Source organism: Lonchura striata, chromosome Z, assembly GCF_046129695.1.
Source record: "Lonchura striata isolate bLonStr1 chromosome Z, bLonStr1.mat, whole genome shotgun sequence".
Taxonomy (NCBI): Eukaryota; Metazoa; Chordata; class Aves; order Passeriformes; family Estrildidae; genus Lonchura; species Lonchura striata.
The window spans coordinates 40530117-40549165 of NC_134642.1; the positions used below are offsets into that span (position 1 = coordinate 40530117).

General features: G+C 48.9%; 1 protein-coding gene across 6 annotated transcripts in view; it reads right to left on the reverse strand.

Annotated features, from left to right (window-relative positions):
- Window positions 1–19049, reverse strand: part of CNTFR (ciliary neurotrophic factor receptor) — a 198318-nt gene that overhangs the window by 51338 nt on the left and 127931 nt on the right. For all 6 annotated transcript variants that reach the window (XM_077790348.1, XM_077790349.1, XM_021554696.3 and 3 more), the window contains one exon: window positions 3303–3533. In XM_077790348.1, coding sequence (XP_077646474.1) covers window positions 3303–3533 — 231 coding nt within the window. The remainder of the gene's footprint in view (window positions 1–3302; window positions 3534–19049) is intronic.

Here is a 19049-nt window from a genome sequence, read left to right on the forward strand (position 1 = left end):
CCTCCACACATTTGTGCCTGCATTGTTATGTAGCATGCTGATCCCTTCAGCATGAAATCTCCATCCCAGATATCCTCTTCTCCCCGCTTAGCCACTGGCATAGCCAACCAAAGCCTCCTGGTCCTTGTGGGCCAGAGCCATTACAGATAACACCAGAGAGAGTGGCCCAAGTGCGGTCCAAACATGGTGCCAAAGTTTCCCCATCCCTTCCAGGAGCTCCCCCTTTCAGCACAATCTGATCTCCTGTAGCCATTTCCTAAGCTGTGTTCCAATTCTCATACTAATCCACATTTTCTCTGGTTTAACTCATAATTTCCCATGTGGCACCATAGCAAATACTTCACTGAAGTCAAGACAGATTACACTGACCACATTTCTGGGCTTAGAAAACTGGTTCCCTTATCAAAGAGAGCTATCAGGTTAATCTGCTATGATATATCCCTGGCAAGCCCCCCTTGTATTTTTTTCCTATTTTCCATTTGTGTCCAAGTCTTTAATTGCTCCCTCTTCCAAGTGCACCATGTGGCCCCCACTGTGCTGTGGGGTCAGGCTGGCTGATGAGGACTTTTCCTTCGCTCAGGCACAGGAGACATGTTGCACTGGGTACCACCACTGGCCTCTCAGCTGCTAATGAGCCTTGCTAATGAACAGATGTCCTCACATGGGGATGAGGTGCTCCCCAGGCCTTCAGTGCATTGTGGTCTTTGAAGGTGCCTCCACAACAGAGGATAACCTCCAGGTTTTACACTCCCTCCTCTCCCTTAGCCTGTGCTGCCCTTGCTCGCAGCATCACTGCTCAGACCTGGTGGGGTTCATTTAGTATTGGGCTCTGCTGAGCTTACTTTTAATCTCCCCTGAAACCTGTCTGCAGAACCAACTCCGCTCTTTTCTCCTCGTTTGCTCTCTATTTATATGGCTCACCCCCCTTTTCATTTCCTCTGCAAGGTCTTGCTCAGCTTGACTCCTGGCAGGTCTCCCTTTATCCCTGTGCTCGCTGACCCCCACGACAGAGCTTGCTTTGCTAATTGACACCCTTTCATGGTCTTCAACCCTTCTCTGCTCCCTCTGCACATCCTTCCTGTGGTGTTGTATACTCAGGAGAACCCCTGCTTCACCTGGGGAGCACATTCCAGGTACCATAATTTATTTAATGAGATCCCCAGCACTTCTCCACATGCAGCCCCAGCCCCTCACTCTCGCTGCAATCATCTTTCTTGTTGCCCCAGCAAAAGAGAAAAATGCAGGCACAGGCCTGTTTTCATTTAATTTCCCATGCAACTGAAAATAAATGAGTCCAAGATCCCTCAAATCCCAGGTCTGGGGCTCCCAATGCACTCAGCTGCAGCAGCAATGCTACCATAGGGCCATGCTACAAACCTCCCACAAGTCACCCATCCCCATCTACATGCCCAAGCCCATCTCTATTCCCTGCCGGTATGCTCCCAGATGCACTCCTTTGCATAAATCCTCACACTTCCAGGGAATCAATCTTTTCCAGCAGAGCCAGGACATTTAGGATGGTGTGCAGGAGGCAGGGGCTAGGGGTGCAGAGCTGGGAAGAGAAACCTCACAGAGAACGTTAAATTAAAATCCAGACAGTTAAATTAATTACCACTAAAAGCATCTTACCTGATTAGTTACTTGCATAGCTAATTGTGCTAACAATGCCAGACACTTGTTTATTTATTTGCCACACTCTTTCCGGGGGGCTGGTGGCCCCAGCAGTGTCCAACTGGGCTTCTCGGCTGCCCAGTGCTCAGGGGGCTGTGGCTCTTCAGCAAATGGGAACACAAGTAATAGGGAACAGCAGGATTTGGGCTCTAACGCTAAGCAATTCCCACGGGTCCCTGAGGGGATTGACAGGGATTACTATTAGCGAGGTGCTTAGCAGATGGAAGAGCCATTGCAAAATCACAGCGATGCCACAGCTGCAGAGGCGGCGGCTGGAGGCTGTGGAAGTCTCCCCACTCCCCTTGTTTCCTGCAGGTCTGGGCTGCAGCCCTCTGTGCACTGGCACAGCCTAGGACCTCTCCCTAGATGGGATCTGGAGAGCACATGCCCAAGCAGAGGAATTACACAACCTCCTTGTGTTGCTGCCTGCACTGGACCCAGCTCCTGCCCTTTCTGGCTCTGAACTAGCTGTGAACACTTCCTGACCACAAAGCAGTTAAAAACCCCTGACTCATTTGTTAGGCAGTGGCACTGGCCTTTTCATCCACCATGCTCCCAACCCCCACACCTGCTTGCTGATGTAAATAAGCCCTGCCCTGTTCTGACTGCTTCCCCTTTTCTGCTTCTCGCATCGCCTTCCAGCTCCTTCCAGCATCCCTCCTCCTTGGCCCAGACACCAGGCTCCATCCCACACGACCTCAAATAAGTTGGACACTGTAGAGCATCTCTAAAACTCGAATCTCTAGGTGCAGCGAACCCCTCGTGCTTTATTTTCAGGGCTTACACAGACCCTCCTGTGACCCTCTGTCCCTGGAGCATGGCCTAGGATGGAAACACCACCTTGGCTCTGATGCCAGGTGCAGAAGGTGAGATAAGGAGTAGAGAAAGACTCTTCTGTGTCTTCCAAACCTGGGAACATACAGCCACCTACATGACACATCCCTGTATGGCAGGGTTCCCAGCTGGTGCATCACAATTACTGTCCCACAGCCGAATATGCCAGCTTGTGCTCCCAGACACCCACAGCTGCCAGTTGCGCACGCCGTGCTGCAAAACACACAGTTGCTATCAGCTGTACAAACACAGCAGCCCTCAAAACACACAGCTGCTATCAGCTCTCAGCATCATGTGAAATACAGCACAACTCTTATCTTCCCCGCTGAGGCCTGGGAATCTGCGCATCCCGTGCTGGAGATAACACAAAATGCTGGGGAAAACACAAAATGCTGGGGAATGTGCAGCTGTCCTCCAGCACACCCGTGCATCCAGAATCCTGCAACACCTTTTGGCTGCTCCTCTGAAACAACCACACTGCAGTAATCCCAGCCAGGGTTTCTCCTTGATGGTTGCAATCCTCTCTAATAGCTTTTTCACCTGCAGAGATGGTTGTTGTAGCACATCCCTTCTCAAATTATTCCTGAGGCATCATTTAATCTACTGGCTTTGATTCCTGGGGCAGACTGGCTGATTTCAGCTTGGATTAGTATGTCATGAGGACCTCATATGGCAGTGTGCAGTGGACAACCCTATGTAAGGAAAGTAGAAAGGCTGGCATGGCAGGAGGGGGGCTGTGGGGAGTCAGTATGGGAGCAGAGACTGTCCCCCTCAATGTGACATGCTGGGGTACTCACTTCCCACCCTCAGGTAGGTCTGGTATTTGAGGTGCCAGGAGGAGCCCTCGTAGCAGGAGTACTGGCCACTCTGCGACAGGTCAACATTCTTCAGGATCAGGTAGGACCCGTTCAGGTGAGACTCGTCGATGTCGGTGCCGTTGGCTGTCCAGGTCACGGCTGCATCCCAGTCCATGGAGCCACACTTCATGGTCACGTCTGCACCTACCCGCTCGTACTGGATGTGGCTGTCTGTGGGAAGGAAAAGGTGAAAAACAGGTGAGCTCAGAGCCCCTCAGCACAGTTGCCTTGGAATCTTACCTTCCCATCTGGGAAGTAAAGAGAAGGACTGGAGTGTCGACTGCCGGTGGCCAGGGAAGCCCAAGTTCTGCTCCTCTCTCCAGCCATTATTTATTTTAGACTAGAGTGGACCGGTTGACAAATAGCAGAGGAACATGGACCACCTCCATCCACAGGATGGCTTCCTCTCACCTTTGCTATGGTGAACACATGTCAGGACTGCACACAATATGCCTCACCAACTGAACACCCCACAGCACGGCCCGACACAAAAGATATTGCCAGTCGTGTGTCTAGGGGACTTGTTGCAGGACACAAACCAAACACCTGGATCAGAAACTCCCAGCAGAGATGACACAGCCCCAGGACATGTCACCAGCAAACTCCATATATTTACTAGCGCAGATGGGAAGCAGGTAATTCTCCTTGCAAATCCCTATCCAGTACACCAGGCAGGAGGATTGTAATCTAACTGCTGTGCTGTGGAAAGGCGCAGCTGCTTGGTGCACACAGTGCTGTTTTTCTCCCTGTCTGGGTTTTCTTTTCTTTCCACAATAACATGATGCTTACTGAGCTGTTTGATGTAGCAGCTCACGAGTGGGGCAGCACAGCTCATTGGGCACCAGCTGCCTAATTGAATTTTCTCAGGTTTCTGGACAGGAGCTAGAGCTGACATTCATTAATGATCCTTAGCAACTGAATATTTCCCATGTTGCTACACTTGGCTATGCTGAGCTGCATGTGGCAAGGATAAAACCATGTGAGTGCGTGTGCATGACACAGGGTGAAGCAGGACAGAAGGATGAATGGGGATGAGGCTTGTTCAAGGCTTCATCAAGCCTTTGTGCACAGACAAGTGTGGCTCAGTTCTCAAAATTCTTCTGAGCTTCAAAATCACATTTGACAAGGCGCCTTCCAAGGAAACTAAGGAGCCCTGACACATGGGAAAAGTCCTTGCAAAGATTTATAGCAGTGAAAGTCACGAGATCAAAGGTGAAAACAAGCTGTCAAATGTAGCAGTAGAAGATGTCAGTGTTGAAGTCTGATGGAGATCTGAGCTGGATCAGATGCTCCCAACATCCTTGTCACTCACAGGTAAAAGGGATCAGGGCAGAGAGAAGATAGAGTGCTGCACAGCTGTCAGGGCAGCCAAAGCACAGCTGGGTTCCAAAGTGCTGCAGGAGGACATCATGGTACAGACCACCAGGCAGTAATCCTGTGTCGATTAATGCACAGTGGAATGCATGCAGCCTTCCTTCCCCTACTCACTCATGGTTTCAAATGTGCCACAGCCTCCACAGAAACCCACCTTGGAGTTATCACACTCCCTCCCTTAAAACATCAGCTCAGGGGTGACCAAGAACTCAAACCCAACATAGAAATTATTGTAACTCAAAAGCCATGAACAAACCTGTTCCCATGGTGTTATGAGCACAGCATCAGTGAAAGCAGGGAAAAGGAAAGAAACAAGATCAGCTGAAGCTGGAAACAGATCCCATGTGAAGATGGTTTAGTAGACTCAAACCCTTCATCCATAAAAGGAGATAGCCAAGCAAAGATATGACAGACACCTTAGCAATGACGAGTGACATGAAGAGGACAAATGGAGAAGGACTGCTTGCTTTTTCTCCTAATAAAATAAGGGGGAGCAAAACAAGAAGTAGAAAGTGGTCCTATTTTTTTTCCACAAATTGTGATTAAATTACATAAATCTATATCTATCAGATGCTGTTGATGTCAACGTTGGAGGGGGGAACAGTGGGTAAATTAATTCATAGCAGAAGATGACCTAAAAAAACTGAGCTGCCCAGTGAGCCTTGGCAGGTTGCAAGCAGCTGATGGTGGAAACAGGTGGAAGAAGCACCTCCAAGGCTTCTCCTCTCTTTTCTCCCTCTCCAGACATCAGCTCCTGGGTCCCACCAGATAGGTGGGACTACATGGATGTGATCCAGCCATTCCTTGTGCCTAAGCCCATGTCCTGATCCCATCTGCAAAGCTGTCTCTGGAGGTGTGCCTGGCAGGTCTCAGCCATCCTGCAGATGGTCTGTCAGGACGCCTGCTTCTGACAGGAATAGAGCAACTTTGGGTATATTGTCCCTGCTGGGAAAGGGGGTGCTAAGGACAAGGGAAAAAGTGGTTTGTTGTGAGTAAGTTGCTGGCGGGATGCCTCAGGACCATTTCTGACACTAGCAAGAATGGAGACCTTTGGGAAACTGTTCTGACCAGAAAAATGTATTTCAAGGGTCTTTAAAAAGCTGTGAGAGTGTACTGACAGGCAGATAGAGGGAAGAACATCTAAGATGAAGCATCTGTGTGAGGAGGGGTAGCTGGAACAGGACCAGATTCACAGACAGATAGGCAGAAGTGGAAGAAGACAGTGTATAGATGAATGTGTATAACCACAGACAGATGGACAACAGGCTGGATGGGCACAGATGGAATGGAGGAAAGGAGGCATGGAAGGACAGTGAATGTGAGTGGTGTTGGGTGAATGGTTGCCTACTTGAATGGCTCTGGATGTGGATGGATGGTTGGATGATGAACAGATAGACAGACAGATGACTAGGCACATGTGTGGATAGACAAATATAGATATCAGAGTTTCAGTAAGAATTCAAGCATCTTACTCAAGTTCTCTAATTTCTTCTACTGTATAAGGTAAAGAGGTTTTCCTGTTCGCTCACACAACCATCGACTATCCTGTCCTTACACTTGGAATTCTGCTTATCAGAGACATTGGAGCTCTGATACCCACCATTGCACCACCCACCAGCCTTGCATGGAGAAAGGCTTAGTGCAGTGATGGATCCACAGACCTGCCACCCTTGCCTGGTTCCTGCCTGCCTGGTGCCTATTTCAAGAGAGGGACTGAGATGGGGGGAAAGCTCTGGGATGCTCAGCTCAGTCTCTCAGGACCATCACTGAGAGCTTGTCTGTAGCTAGTGGCTGAACAATTCAATTGGGAAGGAAAATAGTCACCTTGAGTTACTTCCTTAAACAAAGTACAAACACACTGGCATTCATCCAGAAGGGCTGAGGGAGCCATTCCTGGAAGACAGGTCTTTGAAAGCAATGCTCCTTTCCAAGGTAATGATTTAGGGTTCCTGATGAAGGAGAAACACAAAGCGCAGCTTCAGAGGAAGCATTTCTTCCAGCGGGGTTTGCTGAGGATCTTACTGGAGCAGAGATAAGTCCTCATGACATCCCTTGTCCCATGCCAGGTCTGGGAGTCCCATCCAACCACAGTGACGTGCAGATGTGTGGCAGCCCTTTGGGAAGGGACAGCTCCCCTGGAATGCTGGAAAAGCCTGTCTTTTCACTGACAATAGCAGCTCTGCAGTAAGATGGCCCTGTTCTGCAGGGCCAACCCTTTTGGATGAGTATCAACTAGTGACAGGAGTATCCTGGTGGAAGATTTGAGCTGGACATGTCGGATTATTTATTCTCCTGGAGGGTAACAGCACTGGGACAGGTACCCACAGAGAAGGGGTATCCTCATCCATGGTGTTTGTCAGGGTTCTGTTGACAAAGCCATGGCTTATCTGACCTTCTGCTGAGGACAGAGCTCTTCCAAGTGGGGCACTGGACTAGACACTTCCAGAGATTCATTCCCAGCAACATGGATATAGTCTTTGGCTAGAACTGACACTTCAAGATGCTGCCCTGTCCTGCCCCTACACCACCCTTCTTCTCCAAAGCATGCTGTCTTTTGGGTCAAGTGACAACACAAGGTTGTGATGTCATCACAGAGGGGCTGCACCCCAACCAGAAACATGCCTCTTCTCAGCATCCAAGCCCACTAAGGGCTACATCCTCTGCCTGGCACAGCACACCTGACAGGCACAGCACACCTTATGACATGCAGTGCCAGATCTAGCAAGGAGCCATGGTGATGCATAACGGGAGAAATTACAGCTTTACCCACATCTCCACAAAATTGCAGTGGAGGGAAGATGGGAATAAGCATACAGAGCTTCTAGTAATGAACCTGAGGCAGCTTGGTGAAATGAGCTGTGAGCTGCTTTGCTGCTCTATCAGTGATGAGTGGCAGCTTGATAGGTCCTGCAACTGCAAGAGGGACCAACAGGACAGCAGACAGGAGTCCAGTAGAGAGATGTGGAGGGAAAATGAGACAAAGCAGCTGAGACATGGGGCCCCATGGTAACATATTCTATGCTTCCCAAACCCATCCAGCTAGAAATCAAATAGAAACCTCATCCTCATTTTTGTCCTTTGTGAAATCTTGACCTACATTGTAACTGGAAGGTCAATAGCACAAAGAAATCCTGCAAGAGGGTGAGGACAGCCCTGGCATGCACTGTGCTAGGAAGGAGCAGAACTCCTCTTGGGACCTTCCATATCCACTCCTTTGCTCTAGCTGAACCTCCAACCCAGCCAGCATGGGCAGCTGCCAGGCATGGCAGGAATGCTGCTGGGCACTGGCATGTGTGGAGCCACAGATTTGGCACTGGGGTCTATGCCCATATGCCTGAGGGGTCACTGGAACAGTAAGCAGAGGAAGTGGAGAGGATGGTTTACATTCCTGGAAGCAGTGCTCACCACAGCCCTTTAACGGGAGTCTTTCAGGCAGGGCCTGTGGCAAGACAACATCCAGCAGACACACACAGGGCCAAAATCATCCTTGCTGTGACAGTGATTTGCAGGCAGACTGGGACAAATATTCCCTCTGAGCACTCTGACAATATGAACTGCAGGGCTGTGGCTGGTGTAAGCAGAGAATGAGGAAAAGAAAGACACTGCAGCATGTTTGGGGAGAGGGAAGGGCACTCTGCAGGTTCCACAGCCTCTAGTTCTGCCTGTCTTGCAGATGGTGAAACCAACACAGTGAGAAAGACCAGGTCCTCACTTTTTCTGATAGCACATGGAGCACTTCTGCAGTGGGACAGAGCATTACATGCGTTTCTTTGGACAGAGGCCTTCACAGCACCCCACTGGCCTTCATATGTCCCTCCCACAGCTGAGAAACCAGCCACAAATAATTGTCTCAGCAGCTAATTAGCTGTCTGTGTACAGAATAAATTATACATTTAATATTTACACAGTGCCAGGACTATACCAAGAGCTTTCCAGGCATATAAACCAGAAGGGTCTTTCATTCCTCAGCTTCCCATGATAAATGGGACGAATCAGCCCACAGGAGATGAGCACGGAGCCCAAGAGGATGGAGAGGGCAAGAGGACAGAGAGGTGGCCCGACCAGCTTCTGTGAGAGGATGTTCCTGGCCTTCTCCAGCCATTTGACAGGGTAGTGGCACAAGCCTGTGGCCTCTCCCTTGCTTCGGGACCCATGCCCACTGTCCTGAGCAGCACCAACTGTGTCCAAGGAATGCCAGTGTCTCCACTCCCTTGTGCAGCCTGACAGTCCCTGAGGTCTGCCCTTCTTGAGATGAAGCAGGTCCCGGTCTTGGAGAGGGCTTTCTGACACCAGCTTCCCAAAGCACACCTCACTCTTGATCTCACATCTATTCCCTGTGATGCCACTTGGTCTTTGCACAGCTTTTCTTGCCAGCAGAAATCTTCCTTCAAGGAAAAGAAATTTCATGCTTAAGGAGGCATTTCTTCCACAAGTGATTTAAAACTGGATATATCTTTGTAAGGAAACAAGCATAATTAAGTGTCATCGATGTAGCCAAAGATATGGACTGCTCCAAGTTAATTTTGTCCATTAATGAAGAGTTGCAGAAAGCAGGGACCGCATTTGTTTGTTCTACTTTGGTAAATCCCTGGTGTCAGCAGCTTTACTCTTGACAAGAAAAAATAATTAGAAATAAACTTTAATTAAGAGATAACAGATGGGTGCTAAAGGACTTGTACTCAATCACACCACGATAGCCTGGAAGCAGACCTTGGTTTACTTCAGGAGTGTTGTGAAGGAGGGACTTGACCCCTCCAACATGCTTGATCCAGGGGAGGAAAACCTTTTCCCTCAGCCTGGATGTGACCACAAAACACCCTCCTGTGGGCGTTGGCAAAGCCCTGATGCTCCTGCAGAAATTCTGCTCCAGTTCTGAGCAGACTCACCTTTCACCTTCCTCTGAAGCTGCACCGCAAACCCAGCTGGAGATGTCCATTGTGGGGTGACAAGGGCCTTCATGGCCCTTCTACCTGCTCAGCTGCACAAGGCTGGTGCCTCACCCGTGATCCTTAAAGCAACATCTTCAGAGGATGAAGGGACACTTTTGCCATCAAGTGTTCCATTGTCACAAATGATAATCCAACCCACGGGCTCCATCCTGGACTTGATGGTCCAGCAGTGGGGAGGTGTGATGCCTGCCCTGCTATGAGCTTGACATGCACTGCCCAGGCTGAGCTCCAGGTGACAGGAGCAGACAGGATGGCAGCACATCAGGATGATGTCACTTGCATCACTTGTGCACAGGGGCCAGCAAGGCTGTGCAGTGGCAGAGAATCAGCAGCCTCCTGGGGACAAAACACAGTGCTAAACCCAGCAGGGAACCACAGAACAGAGACCCACTTCTGGAAGCAGAAGACATACAGTCTTGCAGCAAAGTGAGGGCCAAATCCTTGCTGCAGCACTGGCTCAGCCCATTGGATGCAGCACCTCACCATGTCCTTTGGGCTGCTGGCCAGCGGGGAGCCCTGGCTGCCAGAGACTGTAGGAGGATGGGGAATGCTGCCTTAGTAGACAAGTAACTGAAGTGTAATTTTTCTGCTTGTATCATATCATCAGACTGGCTGAATCAACAACTCTGGTCTGGTCTGAGCGGGATCTCACCAGGGCAGAGTGCCCTCCCTGTGCCTTATTATGACTGTGTCTTGTCTTGGTACTGCTGCTTTTTCATCAAACCCACGCTGGGACAGAGCTTCTCTACCAGCTCTCTAGACATGCCAAAACAGAGCTCCACACTGGCAGTGCTCCTGGCTGCAAGACAGAAGGGCTCTGTGTCAGAGGCAGCATTTTTTTCCTGCATGCCATCAAGCCCAGCTCTTGTTGGGAGTAGTAGGAGCTGCACAGAGATGTGGTGCCCCAAGCACAACTTAGCCCTGGTCACAGGGGTCAAGCAAAACTGAGGACAGCAACCAAATCCATCCTGCATCTCTAAGAGAGTTTCCTTCACCATGCATGGGCAGGAGACCACAAAGAAGCTGTCCTTTCCCACGGCTTCAGGGTAGGAGTGAGCTCTGCCCCACGGTGCTAGTGCCGGTGTGAACAGTGCACTGCAGTGGTCGCATACCTCTATCCTGGATCATGTTTTGAGACAGCTGGGACCATGAGAAGATGCTGCTACTTCTGTTTGTCTGTCTTAGCAGCTCTACAGCAGAGAACTCTATATTCTTTTGGTCTGGTGATTGTGGCTTTCTAGGTTTTTCCACAGGAGGCTTTGTACTTGCATCCCAGGAGGGGTCCTGAGTTCAGGTGTTGATCTATTTCCCAAAGGTCTTGGTAAGACCATCACTTGGATGTCTGTCCCAGCTCTTCTGGACCCTGGGACTCCGAGTGCTCTCCTTGCTGCAACTGTCTGAGCTGTGATACTGTTTTCATCCAAAGACAAGGCTGGATGGGACCCTGCCCACTTGGCTTCCTTGTGGAGTCAGCTTGAGGTGATTCATCTTGAGGAAGAGCTGTTGCTTAGCAAAGCAGCAACTCCTCCAGTTCTCTGCAACTGCATCAGGCTGCCCAGCATGTGGGGTGGTATGGAGGGAAAGGTGTTGGAACACCAAAGGGAATGGCAGCTAAGGGGGAACAGCACACAGCAGGAAAATCCCACCAATATCCTCCAATCTGGGCTCACTTGAGCCTTCAACCTTTGCTGCCAAATGACCGTAGCTAGCACTGTGGGTGAATTAGAGACTTATTTTTTGGCCCTGCTTTTTCATGCAGACAGGACAAATATCTCTAAGCCACAGAAGAGTGCTTAGATCAGGCTTTTCGATGCCATTTAGGGGGAAATCAATACAATTCAGAATTAGGTGCCCTAATCAGAGCCGTAAACACAAGAAAAGCTCATTGTGGTCCAGCAACAGCGTGAAGATGCCTGTATTTACCGAGGTTTGGGGAGGGGGAGGTGGGGGCAGAGCTGGATAGAGACATCAGGGCGCCTCACTCTCCTCTGACCTCAACATGCCTTTGCAGCCCAGTGCAAAGCGCACACCTCCCCATCCCTGTTTGCCAATGCCCACACGCCCACTCTCATATAGCAGCCTAGCTCCACTCAAATACACCGGGGGCAACCACTATGTGCTCACGTAACAACCCAGCTCCCGCCTCACCCCACTCAGGGCTGCAGATTAGCATCAGGCATTGTGCAATGTTTTTTTATTAGCACAGAATTATGGAAGTCAGAGGCGTAAAAGACCTGTTGGGTCCCACTCAGTCCATCCTCCTTCTGCCAAGACAGTATTGGTCCCTGCAGCATATTTACTATTTCTCCAGTCTAATTTTACATACTGTACAATCTGTGCAGTGCCAAGTTACGATCCCTGTGTGAGAAGCAGAGCTCTCAATTTCCAGGCTCTTGGGTGTGTAAAATCACAACTGCGATGCTAAATTAACTTTTTTCCCCCTTGCATTTAATCATTTAATAGCTCTAAAATTCAGCCCCTCAGGCTCTTTCTGTCTGTTGGCTTGGGTTCTGCATGCTGTAGGCCAGTGGCTTTCACTTACAGATGTAACGCTCACGCCCCTGGGTGGATCAGCAGCAGCTGGGCTTGAAACTGGGGTAACTACAACTTAACACATGAAATTCTGTGCCTCAGGATGGAAAAATTTCTCTGCTTTTTTAAACACAGGTACAGGGGGTTCATCCACCTCCTTATAGCTCAGCTCCACAAGAAAGATGCACAGCGTGCATTGCACACAGGGACAGGATGCAAAAGCATCACTGAAGCTGGACTGAGAAATTAAAATGGGGTGCAGCCTGTAGCACCAAGACATGGGGGACAGGGCATTCCTTGGGCTCCCAACAGAAGCACCACTACTTTTCTTGCCACCTGTACATCCACTGAAGGTTACATCACAGGGCTTTTTTCTTCCCAAAAGAGGGATTTCTTCCCCCTACACCAACACCAAGATTTTCTTTGTGCACATGACTACAGAATAGCAGAGGAAATGACCTGCTGCCAGGGCTGCACAGTGAAGAGGGTGGGAAGAATAGACCCGATAAAATGGTAACCATTTTCTCAAGTTAGAGGGCTCTTTTGACCCAGTCACCATCACTCCTCCAAGTAACACCTGCATATCTGGAGTCTGGTGCTGATTTCAAAACAATATTAAAAATAAAGCATTCATCGTCTCTCCCCTGTAGGGGCTATATTAAGGACTAAGACAAGGCATGGGGATTTGCATTAGTAATAACAAGATACTACATTTGCATTTGATGCCTTTCACTCTAAGGATCCTCTGAGGATGACTTAAGGATCCTTAAGCAAAGCCAAGCCTGGAAAGGATCACCTGCACGTGCTAAGCCGTGTCACAGCCAGCAGAGCTGCAGCCCATCCATCACATAGAGCATCTGCTGGGGGGGAAAGATGGGCACATATCAGACCCATGGCAGGCTGGCAAGTGTTACTTACACCAGAGACAAAAAATAAATTGCCGAGTATAGCTAATGAAGCACTACACACCACACAATAGGACCCCAGAACAGAGCTCCTGGATCTTAAGCAGAGCTTAGAGACAGGCTCCAGCTTGGGGCTGAATGAGGCTGGGACTCTGATTAAGGGCTGGGAAGTATATCTGAACAATGGATGTCATGACTGCAGGATTGTGGTGCCCAAATAGTTTCTGAGCTCCTCTTGGGGCGTCAGTATTATTCAGGAGCCCCATAAATCCTCAGACTATGTGACAATTTACAAATTACTCTGCAGTCAGAGAGTTATCGAAGGTGGCATTGTCTTTAGGATTTGTGTCTGAGCAGGTAGGAGAGACAGGGTTTTCTGCACACTACATGCAAGATCCCAGAAGCAAGAAGTAGGTCCATGAGACAGCAGGGGACTGAAAGTGCTCACTGCTTTGGGGCAGACAGAGCCTTTGCATGGCTTCTTGTGCAGATAACAGAATCATAGAATGGGTTGGAAGGGACCTCTGAAGATCATTAATCCAACAGATGGGGACATATCACAGAATCATAGACTGGATGCATCCTGTTCATCTATCTGCAAAGCACAATGCAGAAGCTCAGAGGAGATCACACCACCTCAGAAAACAGAAGCTTAAGACGAGGCTGGTGAGCCAGGAGCTTTCAGCAGGGTAGGTCCCATTCTCAGCAGCATCACAGAGTGCTTTCAGAGGAGGGAGCATGCAACTCCTTGAGGACTTGTTAACTGAGCCAGCTCCTGCCTGGCCCTGCCCTTTTGTTGGTGCCCTAAGCACCAATGTCCAGGACCCTTTCCAAAACCTGTGAAGAAGATGCTCTTCATTAAGCAGCTGAGCATTTCCAAAGCCACTCCCACTAGCTGGCTGGTGGCCTCATCATGCAGAACCCTAATGGCTTCGTCTTACAGAGCCCCAAAAAAACATGCCATAATTTCTATTTGATATTTGAGGCCTCTCTTCTTCTAGAATTACATTCTCCTTCTCCTCCTCCCTCTCTTCCCCTTTGACACATCCTTTTTCTGCCTATCTACCCGCTGCCATTCCTTTTCCATACCACTTTTGTTGTCATCCATGTGACTAAAGCAGACAGCAGGGCTGCTTTTGGGAGCCCAGTTTACCTTTCAGAGCCTCTCCTAACCTTCAATTTCTGATCCTGCCATGTCAGAGAATCTTCAGGTTGAACTAGGTTTCTTTATTGCCTCTGTTGGAGATAATGATCAAATGCTAGTTCAGGAGCAGGCATTCATTCTTGAACCAATTGCACATTATTTCCTAAATTTCAGTGTTTAAAAGCTGTAAGTGTCTTATTGCAAAACAACAGCTAAAAGGCCAGTTATGTTTCATTGACTGAAATACAAGAAAGTGTGCCCTGTTCTCTGGAGAGCTCTTGGGTTTGAAGCAGAAGATTTTAGGGAGGGAAATTTTCTGAAAGTAAGACTGTTCAGAAGCTCACCATGTCCAGAGCTCCAGTCATCTGAAGGCTGTACTGAATTACAACTATTATTAGCACAGGAGATAGTTGAAATCTGGAATTTCTGTAAAACGTTCTGAATTCAGGTTCTGAAGCATTTAAAGGACTTGAGAAAATATCTTTGGCTCCAAGTCAGCAAAGCACTTAGGCAAGGCCTTAACTTTGAGCATGTGTTTAAGTACCTTGCTGACTTGGGGCTTTTAACCCTGTCGAAAAGAAATCAAAGATGAAAGAAAAGCCAAGGAAAAAATTCTGGTGTACATAGAAATTTCCAGACAAGCCAAAGTAATAGAGGAATCTTCTCTGGAAAGTAAGAAAACAAAAAATATTAGTGACTTGCTTTAAAATTAAACACTAGAGGAAGCTTTCTGGAGGAGGGCGGAGAAAGACTCCCAGAACAAATGGAGTATTTCAACGTAGCCTAACGCCAGCTTCACTCTCCTGCCTCTTTAGCATTCAGAAATTATTTCATGCTGAACAAAAACCCAAACCAAACCCAAAAACCTGCTTCCTCCTCCCATTTCCAGATGAAATGCAATGGGAGAGAGAAAAATCTTGGCTTCAGCAATGAAAAAAACATCTCTGAAATGAGTCGGCTGTGAGAGACTCTCTCCATCAGGAAGAGGATAAGGGATGAGGGAATGAAGGGTAGTAATGAGGAGGAGGAAATTGCCCAGAGGCAGAAGCCTGCAAACAACCACATGCACTGCGTGTGAGGGGGAATACCAGAAAGTCTTTAAGGAGAGAAAATCAGTGCAAATCTATGCACACATGCATGGAAAGCAGCTACAAGCAGCAAGCCACGCTTCCCCTACCTCCAGCTCAAGATTATGAAGAGAAAAACTGCAGCACAGCAATAAGAGAATCCTCTGCAGCCCACCCAGGGAGAGCGGCTGCAGATGGTAACGGGAGAGCAGCCACGGGAGCGGGAATGGGCTAGAGGAGATTCCCCCTGCTGCTCCAGGATCCGCTGCCTGCAGCACTCCCACAGCTCTGGCATGGCCAGGGCAGGCTCAGGGTGCCATAAAGTTGAAAGTACTGCTCTGCCTCCACCAGGGCAAAAGCCCAAATTTACAAATATCTTCTGTTAAAGAGGAAAGAAAACACCAAAACGGCCAAGTTCCTTCCTTCAGAAGGAAATCAAAGATTTTCATGTGTTTTAGGGGTTTTTTTGAAACTTCTGAACTGAGTTGTACAAAAGGCTTTGCAAAACACTTGTTTTTTTAAGGGGAAGGGGGTGTCAATTCTAAGTTAAGAACTTAACAATTTCTGAAAAATACTAAAAAGACAAACTCCAATTTTTCCTTCCCCTACGCTTCATCTTTTTTATCTCCCCTGACAGAGAAATATGGTTTTGTAAAACATTTGGATGTTGATGGGACTCAATGTCCAACAGAAAGCTGTTCTCCTGAGGATTCTCTGCATCAGTTTCGCCCAGGACAGATTGGCAGCCAGTGCTTTACTTACTGATTGAGATGCCCCTCATGGGAAGCACAGGATTCCAGCACAGGGGATGGAGGCAGTTCTTCCTCAGCACTCACACTATCACAGTGCCTGCAGGCTGCTGTGGATGGCCACCCTGTCATCCACTGCTTCATGCTGGCACCAGCAAAATGCAGCTCCCATCACAAGGATCTGACAACCGACTGAAACAAATGAGGAGAGCATCATTCTCCCTGTCTTACACATGGAGAAGAAGTCCCCAGAGCAGATAAAATGACTGGCCTAGAAGAGCTGTTCTCATCAGAGCTAGGCTCTGGTTTTCCTCCTTCTCTGTGATCCTATGACACCTGGTACATTGACAACAGGGTTTGATCAGGCTCTCCTGACCCTGCTGAAATACAAAACCACAAAGTTGAATTAACTTCAGCTGGTGCTTTTCTATCCACCTGGGACCCCTGTATGGCCCTCAGGATGCCAGCACTCAGGCACTGTAGGGATGGCTTGTGGGGCTGTGAAACAGCTGCTGCTGTGCATCCCAGTGACTCCCTGGAAGGCACCAAAGCAAAAAGCTTTCCATAAATACTGGTTACACTAAAAAACTCCTCAGGGCTAAGCAAGTTAAGAAAAATGGTGCAAACTCACTGGAGGAAGGAAAACACAATTAAATCACCCAACAGCCCGTATCCACTAATCCCTTTTGCTACCAGGCTTGACTTGAAGGTCTCAGGCTGCTGACATGCACTTCCCACCCCTCATCCAGCTTTGGCACTGCTTTTCCAGAATCCTAGCAAGGCATCTGTGCACACGTGTTATGTGGGAAAGGAAGGCCCCCAGAGTCCCAGCTTGCAACACACAGTCAGTCCAGCACACTGTGGGGCTATGGGCTGTTCAGGGACAAGCCTGGGAGCTGCTGCCCTATGCCACAGCATAAATTAAAGGCATTAAATATTTTCAGGAGGGTTCAGTATTTGCCAGGCTGGGAGACACATCTGTAGCATCAGGTAACCGGATTAAAGGAGCTGTGAGTGCTCATGGTGACCCTCGCTGTGAGGTTCTTCATTCTGGAGCTGTGATTTAAGGCAGGATGAAGAATGCAGAGGGATTAAATCTGTCTACCTAAATCTTGAAGTTTTCCTTCTGGGTTTTCATCCCAAAGTCCTTCTCATACATCAATAGAAGGATGCTCAGGCCCACCTCTCTGGAGCTGCCAAGAATAAAATTGCAAAAATATGGGGAAAGAAGTGCATCCTGGATACAAAAACCCACGAACTCAGAGAGCTCAGTGGAATAGACTTGCCCGATTACAGAGTGAGTGGGTTCATTGGCACAGAGGTAGGGTTGTCCACTGGGTATCTTGCTCAGATGGGGCAGGCACTTCCACTTTAAAGTCACTGACCCAACCCTGCAACCTGCTCCAAATTTCCTGTGAGATAAGGCACATCCCACTTAAACAGCACTTCTTAGTAGCCCTGAGGTGAACTGCCCCTGCTGCCATGAAAGACATGGAGAGCACCTTTGATAAGGCTGAGTCAAGCTAAGGCAATGCCAATCACCAGAAAATAAATAAATAAAAATTTTAAAAAGGAAAAATCAAGACATATAAAAACCCCAACCCTGCACAGACATACAGACATGTTTCCTCTAAAATGACAGCATCCAAAGTTCTGTGTTGCTACTATTCCCCCTGGGGTTTTCCTTTCTGTCTACCATGCTGCCAATGCACCAGCTAGGTAACTTTTGAAGAGCACCAACCAGCAGCGTGGAAATATCTGCAGTGATTATATTGCAACACTTCACTGCTTCCCTGAGCTGCAGCTCCCTCCTCCACTGTTGGAAGTACAATCAATGCTAATTAATTAAGGTCCAGAGCCTGCCAACCATGGTCACACCAACTTCAATGTTGCTTCCTGAATATTCAGGGCTCACACTTCATAAAAGCGAGGATCAGCCTCCAGCAGCTTTGGTTGAAAACCAGGAGGAGTGGACAGGTATGTCTGTGTCAGAGCTTAGAGCTGGAGGAATCTGAGCTGGGGCAGACCCTGGTGAGCTGCAGCTGCAAATCAGCAGTGAGGCATCCTGCAAGCATTCCTAAAGGCTCTCTGCCTACAGCAACCAGGGAGCTGGCACAGCTTTTGCCCCAGCCAAGGCTGAGAGGCGGGACCAGAGACAGAGCACAAGCACCCTCCAAAACCAAGGAGGAGCAAAGTCCTTTGTCTTAGTGCCCAAAGTGATGTGGAGAGAGGAAGGCAAGAGCTGCCTGCTAATGGACAAAGACTCAGAAGCTCCTTGAGAGCAAAAGACACAGGGAAGGATCCCAGGATAGAGAATAGACTTCACTGGAGCACCAGTGGGAACAGTATTGGAGCTCACTAGAAGGTGAGCCTGTGGCCGTGGGTCCTAACCCTGACAGAGGATTTCTGTGATGCTCTAAGAGTGAGGAGGGACCAGTGGGAAATCCCACTTCCTGATCTGCCCCTCCACTATGCCACACTGAGAGACCCTCATACAAAGGAAAAACACAAGACCCTGTGCTTCAAGTCTGCTGAGAACAGGAGCTTGTGCCACGGATACGACCGCCAGGCTCATGGCTTGCTGTATCCTATGTAATGCTACACTCCCTCCCAACAACAGGAGCTCCTGCAAGGCTAAGCAGCCTCCTCCTGCTGCTCAGCAACATCACTGCATTTTCATCACTTTGCACCCAGACTGGCACAGGTTGTGGCAGGTCTCCAGGCTCACAGTTATAGCCAGTCATGGAGGCTTCCAATGGGAAATTGCAGGAGAGGACTACACAGACAGACATTAGCTTCTGGATTTAATTCACTGTCACTCCTATGTGCCTCAGTTTCTCCCTTGCACAGCATTCAGTCAGCTGGAGCTACCACACCACAGCACAGACAAGCCATTAACTCAGTGGAGTCCAACCTGCCGCAGCTTGTGGTTTGGCTGGAGTCAGAGGCTCTCTGTGACTCATCCTG